Source organism: Oreochromis aureus, linkage group 1, assembly GCF_013358895.1.
Source record: "Oreochromis aureus strain Israel breed Guangdong linkage group 1, ZZ_aureus, whole genome shotgun sequence".
Taxonomy (NCBI): domain Eukaryota; kingdom Metazoa; phylum Chordata; class Actinopteri; order Cichliformes; family Cichlidae; genus Oreochromis; species Oreochromis aureus.
In genome coordinates, this window is record NC_052942.1 from 2,584,060 (window position 1) to 2,597,115 (window position 13,056).

Consider the following 13,056-nt stretch of genomic DNA (forward strand, 5'->3'; position numbering starts at 1 on the left):
CAATATGACAGCAGGTGAAGTCAGGCTATCAGACATGTAAGGAAGTGGGAGTGGATTAAAAGAGGAGATTGCAGATATGCCACAGGGCCAATCCTGGTGGCCACCTTCATCTACGTGAATGAGCAGCTCTGTGTGAGGCTGTGTGCTACCTCTGCTAAAAGCATGCAACCTGGAAAAACCTGTGTAGGTTTAGATTTCAGTCAGGTGCTTCAGTTATTATTAGTTCTAAAACTGTTAAACTAAAGCACGAGAGCTGCATGAACTGGAAAAAACAAAACTGCGGTATTGTGTTTTCTGCAATTTGACTTTATATTAACCACTGTGACATCACCCACTGGTTAGTGAGCTGAGTACCATCACTATCTGGATGTTTTGAAACCAGAAATGACAAGTAAGGGTGGATCCCAGTCAGAAACAATGGGACAGTGAAGACTCGCACAATAGAGAGAATGAAAGTATGGTGGAAGGTCTCTTCCTGTTAAAATGGAGTTCTTCCTTGCCACTGTCACCAAGCAGCTCTCACACAGTTTTCTCTTTGATGCTTTTGCCTTGAGGAGGCTGTTGGTGCTACTTGACTCTAAATACATAAAACTGAGAAGTGTTTCTCCTGAACAGTCACCAAACACCAGTGAACGATGGAAGCTGTCTCGTGTGGTCTCTCCTCAACATCTTGACTAATCAGCACCTTCTCTGGGCACCAATTAGTTAGTGGGGAGACTGAGGCATGGGACCTGCCCTTTGCCTCTTATTGCCTGTAGGAGACACAGGCGAGTGCCACAGAAAGGGCTGCGTGGATGCCAGGGGGCGCATCCACGCAGCCACTTCATTCTTTGCAGTCTCAGGTGTCCTGAATGCCGAGCTAAAGGACAAAATAAGCCGTGTAGGGGAAGGCTCAGCCGTTTCTTTGGTAACAAAAAGAAACAAAAAAATTTAAATGTAAATAAAAACCCTAAATCAGAGTCATGGAAAATGTTTAATAAATTAATAAATGAAATGATAAAAAAAAAACAGAAATCAACCCACAGATTTTAATTTGAAAGCTTTTAATGTTTAGAGGCGAGACACAGGTTCTCTCTTTGGTTCACATCTGCACCGTCAGTGTCAAATAGCTAACACCACCTCTGCTTCACTACTTTTCATGCTGTACAGCAAAGGCTCACCATCTTTAATAATAATAGTAATGGATTGCATTTATATAGCGCTTTTCTAGGCACCCAAAGCGCTTTACAATTCCATTATTCATTCACTCTCACATTCACACACTGGTGGAGGCAGCTACAGTTGTAGCCACAGCTGCCCTGGGGCAGACTGACAGAAGCGAGGCTGCCATATCGCACCATCGGCCCCTCTACTTTACCCTACCGCCAACACCAGTAGGCGGTAGGGTAAAGTGTCTTGCCCAAAGACACAACGACCAGGACAGAGACAGAGACAGAGAGAGCAGGGGGATCGAACCGGCAACCTTCCGGTTACAGATGAGCTTCCCAATCCCCTGAGCCACGGTCGCTCCAATCGTCACCATGTTGATGATTAGGATCAACAGTGCCGATGGCAGACATCATCAAAACTGCGTCACATGAGCTCGATAGTGTACTCTGAAGCCAGGTGGAACCATCACGGCAGGTGGCAACGTGGTCCACTTTCAACAACATGTAGACATGAACGTATCAACTTGTCTGGTGCACAAATATATTTAAAGCTGACAATGGCACAATCAGCAGCAATTAAACAACAATTATGTGGCTTTGCAAACACTCTGCAGGAGTTGATTGATACTCCACACAGAACGTAACATAACTGACCAGAGACAAACTCAGGACATGGGTCTGTAATACAGCAGAGGTCATGGAGCTGGAGGAGCAGAGCAGAGGAGGCCCCAATCACTCCTCTAGCTACAAATATAAAGAAAGACAGTTTCTGCCTACAGCTGACAGCCAGGACAGATTTATGAAGGAGAGCCAGGAGGTGAAAACAGCCACGTAAAAAAAAAAAAAAAAAAAAAAAAATACAACAGGCTAAAAAAGCTCCAACACAAAGTTGGTTCAAGAGCAAAAACTATTACTTTCTGCTCTGCGGTTCACATCAGCTTTAGTGGTTCAACCACATTTATCAGAACAAGTTTACACCCAGAGAAACAGCCAGTCAGATGTATGATGATGAATGATGGTCATTTGTGGGGCGATCTGAGCACACCTTTATGTAGATCATCTTTAACATCAAGCTGTCAAGAACAGATTTCAGTAAAGCATCCTGGTACTGCTTCAGTCACGGCTGAGTGTTTAGGTATTAAGAGGCTTTAAAAATACAAATGTGAGCTAAGCTAACTTCTATCATCTAAAAACCTGCTGTTGCATTGAAGCTTCGAAATGCAGTTTAGAATCAGGCTGAAGGGAAGCAGCAGAGAGTTAAAGAGCACAGCTCTGACTTTAAAGACCTTAAAGAATTGAGTGAATTAAGTGAATAACAGCAATTTAATCTAATTATCCATTTAGCTGTGGTAACTAACAAGAACGTTCACCTTTACAATTCCAATGAATGTTTCAGTGAATGTTTCTGGGGTTTGAACATTGTCTGGTCTAAGAAACTGTGATGGACTATGATTCCACGTGTGACCAAAAGAGTGTGCCTACCATGTAAAGCTATCACCAAGATGAAGCAGAATTTATGGTCCCCAAAAGCTGTCTGCCTGCACACTCAAAGAACAGAGACGGGCTTTTTGAAGGTGAACATGCTGCATTTCTGGTTTGCTTCACGTGTTTTCAAATTCCACTCGAGCTATGAGAGTAAAAGTCACCATCTTCCCTGCAAACTACAGGAAACCACAGCAATCTGCTAGAAAATGCACAGGTGTAACCTGCTCATGTCTGGACTTTAATACCTTTAACATCTCAAATACCTTTTATCATTCAATATTGCTTTGAAACTGAAATAACACGCTAGTCTATTTCCCCCCAAAATACACAAATCTGATAAAAACTGATGAGAAAATTCCGTCACCAGTAAGTATTAAACACTAAAGACTAATGGAGAAAAAGCTGAGTCAGTTTCGTGAAAATCACACTCGCAGTTATCTACACTCGGAGCTTCATGCACCTGAATATCTCAGCATAACTCGTCAGTCGCACAGCTGATAATGACTGACAGCCAACAGGCAGCGAGCTAAACTAAATCACAACTAGCTGTCTGTGAGCTCAAGGCGGCCCAAGAACAGACGAGCACTGCATCTCTTTGTGCATCTGTGTGTGTGTGTGTGTGTGTGTGTGTGTGCGCTAAGTGTATCACACAAACAGCATCTTTCTGATGAGCTGCAGCGTAATAAACAGACTTTGTTCTTCTGATTTCCCAGGCTTTCAAAGACTCCATTTTATCTGATCTAAAGATTGTTCTCTTTCTTTTCTTGGATCACTAATTCACTTAACACTTCTGCAAGCAATGTCCACACGTCTGCTTTTATCTTCATCGCAGTTGCTCCACGTACATCTCTCCCTGCCGCATGGAAATCAACTTCCAATAATCATACATGTACCAGAGCCCCGCAACCGCAGCCCCCTGTCCTCTGGAAAACTCACACAAAAAATAAAAATAAAAAAAAAATTCTGAAATTTAGCTAACATATGCGCCCTTGTTTAATTCAGTGTAGTATGAAAGTCTGCTGCATTTTGCACTTCTTTATGCACATGCTGGTCTGTCGCCATGTAAAGGTGAGAGGGGGAGGGGTTTAAATACAGCATGCAGCACTGACGGAACCAACAGCTCCCAGCGAGTGTTATTGGTCTAAAAGTACAAAAAAAGGAAAGGGTCCGAATTACTGTTACAATAATACCTGAAACTACAGCCTGAGCTTAATTCACTATTTCTATGGGGGTGGTGGGGTGGTGGGGAATTAGACTGAACTTGTGGATAATCTGGCAGACAAAGAGGCATTAGCCGGGCTGGGAAGATGAAAATAGTTCTGGCTCCCAGTGATGACTCATTCAAGCAGCAGGAGTTCAACGACAGTCTTGAGCTGAAGAACTCAGAGAGAGAGGGGGGCGAGACAGCAAGACAGAGCACAGGCGTGAGAGTGAGCTACGTAAGGAGAGAGAGAGAGAGAGATCGATTATGGGGGGTAGTCTCTTGCTCATTGTTTAACGTTTCAGGCGAAACACCACCCCCTCTTAAGGGCTGAGCAGAGGGGCGCTGAGATCCAGCGTGAGGATATCGCCAACCAGCTACAGAAGAGAGCATTCCTCCGGTTACCACGGTAACCGAGCCCTCAGCTGGGAAGGGAAGCAAGTGCCAAAAGGATCCACAGAAGAGAAAGAGGGGGTAGAGAAAGAAGAAGAGGAAAAGGAGGGGTGTATGACACCAGCCATAATTTTGATTATCCTAAATCGTGCCTGCAGAGAAAGACTCTGCCAGCAGCACCGTGAGGACAACACGATCACTCCTGGTTCTAAATTATGGTCGTACAATCTAAGTAACCAATAATGTACATTTTAGTTTGTGTTCAGGTCAGACTGTATGAGTCCCTGTTTTTTGGATTTTGGTGAGGGGGTGACTCATTTCTCCTGGGGGGGCTGATTTTATAGATTTTCTTTTAAACCTTCCAGCTTTTTCTTACATTTCATATATAAGCATCACCTTGTGGCGCATTTTATTCTCGTTTATGCATTTTAATTGATCATTCTCCACCTACATGACTCTGTTTTACTGCATTTGTTATGTGCTTTTGTAAAACACTGTGTAGAATCGTTAGCATTATTCTATCATTCCTCTGTATGCACACCAGGCAGCATAGACTGCTGGGTGTTGTTTTACATTAAACACAGCATAACGAAGCAAAGTCTAATAAAATATAGTGAAGACCCAGAAAAAGCACTCACAGTAATTTCTCATGATCCAAGCACAATGCGCGCGCGCACACACACACACACACACAAATGCATCCATACACAGTGAGAGTGATGGGAGTGTTACCACCTGCAACCTGCTGATAATGAAGCTGTATTTCAGCCACCTAAAGGCAGCCATCTGTGCTGGGGCTGTCCCTGCTTCTTCCCCCCCCACACACACAGGGCCCAAGGGACTACTGTCCTTTAGGATGCTTTACATTAACATGACATTCATTATAACACAACTGGGAAACATGTACACAGAAAATCATTTTAACATTATGGTCAAATAAAAATAACTGTTGCTGTCACTCTTGCACTTACAGGATAGTGAGCTACCAAACACACACACACATATATGCATACAGTGTGTGTGTGTAGAGAGAGAGGAAAAGACTGGCAGCTTTCAGTCTTGCAGTGAAAAGGAAACACACAGCCACTGTCACAGGAGGAGCGATGAAACCATGACAACATCCCAAATGTTGGCCAACACTTAGAAAATGAGCGCTGCGTGGAGCCTGGGAAGCCAGCGTAAGAAGAGAAATACTTCACCGCACACACATGAAAACAGACTGACTAATTGTTGAGAGTCAGCACAGCCTCTCGCCACTGAGCTCTGACCAGCACACACACCATGAAGGCATTGTTCCAACTCCAGAAGTGCAGGAATAAAGCATTCATCGCAGTGGGAGTTTCAAAAGTGAAAAAAAGACTTTAGATGTTCAAAGAAGCTTCTGTGGTCACACAGTCAGCAACGTACTTTGCATCATATCAGTGTGAAAACACTGTTTTTCCTTATCTATGAGAAAGGAAGGCAAAGCAGCCCAGAGGACAAGCAACTACAAAACCACAAATGCTGTTATTGTCTTTGAATCGATTAAAGGCCCGTTCAGTTAAACGATTGCTGTCTGAGTCTGTAAAATGTCTAAATAAATGAAATAACCATTTCCACAAAAGCCATCCTGTTGTAGCTCTGGGCAAGTGTGTCACACATCCAATCAGGTGGACAGCCTTCAACAAGCGCCTCTAAAGCAGGGAAACCCCTCCACTAAGCCAACTACACAAAAGTGTAAATGAATGTTATGGATGTTAGACCAAAAGCTGCATTACTCCCATTTCAGACATCCTGTACAACATAAATATATAAATCCATGAGCTCATGGTGATATTAGTATCTTGCCTGAAAAGGGTGCTTCACTTTGAGCATCCTGGGAAATACAATTCAATTATTATTTGTGCATGTTTCCATTGAACCACGAGCAAGTGTCCTGGCAGCAGTGGACACATACACACAAATACACATAGCAAAACACACAAAGTATACAAGAGCTACAGCCAAGCCAGGTTTCCACAGGATGCACGAGGTGATTCCGAACAAACTGCTTGTTTCACCGGGCCAACGGTCCAAAAACATTCCGAAAATGAAGATGGAAATCTTAACTTTGACAGGATGGAATCGCAGGAGCTTTGCCATTCTGGCTAATCGGTTATAAGTAAAAGTGAACAGACTTTGAGATGAGTGCACATTTTCTGTCATCTTCTATCATTCACTTCCTGCTCAAAGGGAGTTCTTTTGCTCCACTGTCACCAAGTGCTTGCTTATAATCAACTGTACGGCTATAACGCCACAATATTTACTTATAAAACGCCTTTAGGCGACTGTTGTTATGAGCTGACCTGATATAAATAAACTCATCTGAAATATAAATGCGAACATTTGCTTCAGTTTATCCAACTCATTGATGCGGATGGACTTATCGTATTGTACCCGTTCACAGACAACCACTCATGCGCATAGTCACACCTACAGCCGATTTAGAATCACCAGTTAACCTACCATGCATGTCTCTGGACTGCTGAAGGAAACTGGGGAGAATATAGAAACACCACACAGAAGAGCCTCAGCTGGTCTGCGGATTCAAACCCTGGACCTTCTTGCTGTGAAACAACAGTGCTGACCACCACGCTGCCCCTAAAGCTTTAGATAATTACATTGTCACCAAAAACTTTCATTTATTAGGTGGAAACAATCACATAGCAACCACAAAGCTGATACATGGCAATTCTGCAGAGCGAGTATGCCACTCGTGCAGAGAGGGAAACACACAAACAGACTAACAAAAAGCGTGGGCTTGTTCTGCACTTGTGTAGGAAGTTTAATGATGTGCGGACTTCCCCATCTGCCAGCTCAGCACCAGCACTTTAGATTTATACGAAGAGCCTTTCTTGCAGTGCTGTCGCTTCACCACGCCAACACACACATGAACTCCTCGCATGAATCTTCAGTTCTACAAGCCTATGCACTCAACCACTGTATCCAGTTACAGAGAAGCACTCACAGGGTCACCTGATGTAAGCACTGAACAGCACCACTACTGGTAGTGACTCTTTTAAGCCAGAGAAGATGATGGCACGGGAAAAGAGAAGGTGACATGTGTCTGTGATATCGTACCTCATTCAGAGGTCAGTGAGATGATAACAGAATCTATCCCTCAGGTTAACTGTGAAAAATGTCATCAGAATCAGGTTAGAGTGCTGTCCGAACCTGCTCGTAGCACCCCTCAGCTGTGCTGTCACAACAGGAAACACTCTGCGTGGATTGAGGTGGTGCTTTAGCAGAACATGGAGGAGAAAGTAAACAGAACCACCGAACGCTGGCTGTAAACTCAGCTCGCTGTTATCCTCGCCATTCCAATGTCTCGAATGGGCATCGCGCAGACTTTGTACCAGGAGCTGGCACATTAAAGTCCTGCTGCGCTGGACATTTTCACATGAAGCTCTGTCAGGTAATGCCTAGAAAACTTCAGAAATGCAGAACATCTCAGTGCTGTTTTTGTCTGTGAAGAGCAGTGTTTCCACATATTTAGATTCTATTTGTGGCAGTGGAAGAGTGCGTCCACATGTGAAAGGAGGCGCACCATAACATCATTAAGTAATACTGCAGTGTGACAATAAACAATGGAGCAATAAACAGCCACTGCTCCGGCGTGACGACGAACTCCGACTCAACCATCTGCAGCCTCTGTGAGTTCAGCGACTTCAGGGTCTGCTGAGAGAGACCCCTCCAGCTTGCAGTGAGCCCCACAACAGAAGAAAGACTGCTGATCCAAGCTGAAGGCCAAGACACCGGAGTGGGAGCACATGAACCAGCTTCCCACCTGCAGTCCTAGATGATGGAGGTGATGTACAGAGGTAGCTACCTCTGATAGGACAACAGCCAGCTTTTCAGCATCCAGAACTTTCAAAATAAGAGCAAGTGGATTGAAAAATGAGCCGCAAGAACACTTGGGCTATAAGTATCCTTGATATACCTGGGCAGCAGACGTCCCCCATCCTGTTTCAGCATATCTGCAGCACTGAAAGACAGCCATCACAACAAGAACGGATCTGATGACATCACGGCGTCTAAGTCACGCTGCACAGCAGCTACTGTAGCGTGCTGCCGGTGCCACAGAGAGAAGAGATGGAAAAGAATGAGGTTGTTTGCTTTCATTAGAAGGAAAGGTCTTACACACAAAGCAGACTACTACTATAAATAGAACTAATATAAAATTTGGAACTTTAGTCACCTTCAAGTTCTTTGTTCAAGAACAAAGCAAATTATCTGGGTGGCTTTGTGTGACAAATTCCTCTTGCAGCTTTATCCCATCCGCTAAACAGGAGAATTCTGTGAGTAATACAGCAGCAATGTGGGGCTGTTACAATCCAACTCCAGCAAGCAGCTAATTGGCTGCTTATGAATTATTCACCCCCCTGAGGGAACTGAGCAGTGCATCGCGTCTACCTGCAGGAACCGGAGGGAGAACCTTTATAGTTTCTAGACGCATGTGATCACAGATGGTGGGGCATCCGAAACAGGGAACCAGGCCAGAGCAGACACATTACTGTCACAGTACCTGAGAGGCGATTCTGATGCAATGATTTAACTGACAACACAGTGCAGTGACTGCACTGTAGATGAAAATCAGCCTTCCACTTGATGTCTCATTGATATGGCTGTGATGACATCACCTGGCAGCTTGACGGGGTTACCTGAACAATATTTTCAGTGTCCATCCCACTTAGGCTTTTTTAGCCATAAACTAAAAATTAAATAATAAACACTTCCAGATCATTTGCAGCGTTGCCTCGAACTACAGTCTCCAAAATGGCCAAAGCACCGAAGCTTTGAAACAGTCCGGTCCACCAAAATGACTCATACGTGCAGCTGAAAATGATACTTTGCAGGAGCAAAGAGTGACCGTCACCCCCCTGCTGTTCTCTATACTGAACACATTCTATGCACAGAGCAGCAGGACCTCGGTCTGTGCAATAAGCCGATGATACGTACGCTGCACTATGCACCAGCGAATGCAGGGATGTGTTACGTTGCAGCTGCGGTATGTGTGTGTGTGACAGAGAGAGAGTGAGGGAGAAAGAGCAGGGACCGGACAGTGCAGCATCGCCGTTCTGCCTCTCCTGCAGAGAGCAGCCTCAGCACAGCGGGCCCATGTGACAGATGGATGCTGGAACGGAATTAGAGACAAGAAAAATCATAGGGGCCCATCATCATCATCATCATCAGCCCTCTCTGCCTGACAACAAGGATTAAAGGCGCACCGCCACCAACACCACAATCACCACCACCATTATGATCAGAAGAGAGCAGCAGCTCTCTCCCCGCATCCACCAGAAACATCCGCAACTAGCACACGTTTCCACCCATTTCCCGCATTCGGGACACGCAGGACGCAAAACTGCATCACCCGGCATGATGTCAGCGGGCAGGTGCGGTGACGCCGAGCGCGGTCCTCACAGCACCCACGCGTGATGTGGGAGCTTTCACTAACCTGTCTGTCCTTTGCCCAGCGTCTTCTCCAGGCGGTACGGTCCCACATAGTTGGCGTAATGCCCGCTGTTGGCGTCCTTGCCCGACGAAGACATTTTTTGGCGTGAAACGACTCGCGGGGAGGGATTTCTTTAGCGGGGGTCCGAGCGGGACGCGTCTCTGGGGCGAAGAGAGCAATTCCACGGAGCAGTGGAGTTCGCCTCGGTCACAGCTCCAGTCTGTGCTGTGCTGCTGGTGGTGCTGGTGCTGGTGGCCGCTGCAATATTAGCGATCCTGTGTGTGCGCGTGTTAATGTGTATGGAAATGTGCATGAGTGTGTGTCTGTATGTGTGTGTGTATCCACGTCCGTTACTAACAGTCCTCCGCCGATTTCCTCAGTGCGGCTCAGATTGCGGTTTTGAACCGGGGTGTCATGATGTTCACGCTGGAGGAGCGGTGCGCTGCAGCCCCGTTGGGTGTGAGCTGATGACGGGACAGCTACTGCTGCTGCCTGGCGCCCCAGCAGCCTGCGTCAAGTCACGGTTGATGCCAGGAGAGTACTTCCGGTTAGCCCTTTCAGCGTATGCAGTTCTGCTGCAACGCTCCACTGTACAAGGTAAAGTGTCACATATGAATCAAATGTTGTTATAAGCTTTTATGGTTTTATTTGCAGATTTCTTTTCCTATTTCTTAACCAAGCAGCTCCATAAAATGTAACGAAAGAGAAAAAGCATCATTTCCGGTGTTTTGATGCTTTCTTTTGTTTCTTGTTCTTAAGAAATTCTTTTTCCTGGAATGGTAACTTTTTGTTTTCTCACTATAAATGGCATGTTTCACCAATACGCAGGCGCGCTAACTAGCTTAAGTTCATTTGATTTTCCATGAAAAAACCTGCAAGCAGATTCAGCGCTCTGGATAGATCTGCAACAGTGTCGATTTTTTTTGCTATTACATGTTCAATTCTAAAGTTTAAGGGTTCATTTTAGGCCTTAAAAAACAAAAATGATATTTAAAAAGGATTTTTGAAATCTTAATATCTCCTGATTCTATTAATATGATCTCTTCTTATTCTGCCAAAGTTGTGTTTTGCTGAATTTATTATTTTTCTCTTTTAAAATTCCATTTATAGTGTCTGGTTTTAATTTGAAGGGAAGTTCTGACTTCCGCTTTCATTCCCGCCTGACGCAGCTGCTGTAATTATGAAGCGCACATGCGCACATATCTGGCATGGCAAGGATTTTCAATTGAATTTGGCTTGAGGGAGACAGTGGGGGATGAAAGGCTGCAACTGTTTAAAAGTTCCTTTAAAAAAAAAAAAAAAACTATAAATAACTGAGATACGGCACAAAATAAAATATACTGAAGCACAGAGACATCCAGAAATTTCCCAAAGAGAGTCTTTGCACTTGTTCATCTCATTTTTCTTTTCATAATCTTTTAATTGATTTCTGCTGTAAGCACTGCATTCTGTCAGACACTCAGTTGTTAATTGAAGGTGAAGAATCGTTATGTCTGACTGTGGGTGGTTGTGGTTGTGTGCGTGGCGGTGGAGTACGACTAAATGTTACATGCTGGGACACTTTCACTTGATTAAACCAGCAGTTGGTGACAAAGACCATCTATCTGTCTCATCACTCCTTCACAACAAAGGCCTTTTGACCCAGCACGCTCAGTGGCAGATGGGCCCCCCCACCTCCTCCTACCTTCCCTCCCACTTGTCCTTCTGCCTCCTCCTCCCCCAACACACACACACATACACACTGTCAAAACCATGTCCCTAACAAAGACTGGCAGGGGTGAGTGAGCAGGGGTGCATTTTATTGTGATCAGACCTGTTTATAGCGCTGGTTGAGACCTCTGTCTACAGATCAATCATAAGTCCTCTCATAGACTCATGCCACCGTGCGCACTTCCAGTAGGATCGCACCCCTTTGATCCCCGGTGGCTGTAACACTGTTTAACAGCTGCAGACAGCTGTGGTGGTAAAGCTGCGCTGTTCTAATCACCTGCATGTGAGTCTACAGGAGAACAGGACTGGCTATTCACTGAGAACAAAAGTGCAAATAAGGTGTTGCGCCAAGCTGACCCCAAATATCTTCTTTTTGTCTTCTATTCTTCATGTAGCACAACACCCATATTGCTACAATATAGCAATTTGGGTGCAATATGGCACAGAGAGGAAATCATCCTGCAATAATTATGTCATGCACAGAGGCTCTTGTTTACCTAGTGTGTTGCGGAGGTGAGGCTCTCTTTAAATTCATTAACTTGCTGAAAATGAAAGTGAAGTTGAAGCATGTTTTTGCACACTACAGGAGATCCTTCATGCATCATAGCAAGGAAATACGGCATGATTTTTACACAGTGATCTAAAAACAGTTTAACCACACTGAAAATGGCCTAGAAGTGCAAGAAAATCTGATCTTCAGTGTAAGATCCAAAAATTTAAAACAAGTAAGGTTTTTTATTTTCACAGGCCCATTCCCAGTCAAACTTGAGGTATAGAAACTAGTGTATACCTCTACAAACTAGAGGTATACACTTGGCTTATATATTGACGTGCATACAGGATAAAATAATAATGAAAGTAATGTTGGCACATGGTGACTTATTCTTTTATTTGATGTGCCCATGATGGGGTGGGCAATTTTCCCAAGGGCCACATGAGAAACTGGGACTGCTGTGGAGGCCTAGTGAATTTCTAAACTACTGTTGGTAAGAACAGATGTTACAATTAAGCAATGAAAATGTGAACTTCATATATTAAAAACATCAACATTTCTTTAGCACTTGGCCCAGAGCCCAGAGTCACCATGTTCAGAGTCACGCTCCTCCAAAAGTGCAACAAACTGTCTGTGATGCAGTGCTGTTGCCCTTAATTTCATTATTTTAGTTACAACATGGTTCATTTTTAGCATGAACTTACACAACACCTCAAGCTGTACAATATAATGCAAAAATACCAACTTGAGTTCTGAATTCTTTCAGTCATTTTATCTTGGATCTGCTTCAAAAGGCCACCATCCTCCCCTGTAAGATTTGGACAGCCATTGATTGTAACACCTGCCAATTTTGTCCCATTTCCAAGCATGCACTTACCCACATGAATAAATCACTTCCTGTCATAGTCCCTTTCGTTGACCGAGTTGCTGTCTGCTCCTCCATAATCATAAACTCTTTCTTTATCCTGTGTACAAAGATGAGTAACGTGGGCTTCATCCAGAGCTGAGGAGAAACAGTTAAAAGTATCTGCTTTTGTTTATCAACTGAACCTCCAGGCCTCCTCAAAATGCTCTCCCTGTCACACAACAGCTTAGCTTCATTCCTGGATGTGTAAAGCAAAAAAACAAAAAAAAACAAACAGTCTGTGTTGCT

At 44.3% G+C, this 13,056-nt stretch overlaps 1 protein-coding gene across 4 annotated transcripts in view; it reads right to left on the minus strand.

Annotated features, from left to right (window-relative positions):
• The window catches only part of LOC116329712 (serine/threonine-protein kinase BRSK2), a 152,060-nt gene extending 141,848 nt beyond the window's left edge, over positions 1-10,212 (minus strand). For all 4 annotated transcript variants that reach the window (XM_039619175.1, XM_039619267.1, XM_039619220.1 and 1 more), the window contains exon 1: positions 9,704-10,212. In XM_039619175.1, coding sequence (XP_039475109.1) covers positions 9,704-9,797 — 94 coding nt within the window. In that variant the 5' untranslated portion in view covers positions 9,798-10,212. The remainder of the gene's footprint in view (positions 1-9,703) is intronic.
• Between the last annotated feature and the right edge of the window lie 2,844 nt (positions 10,213-13,056).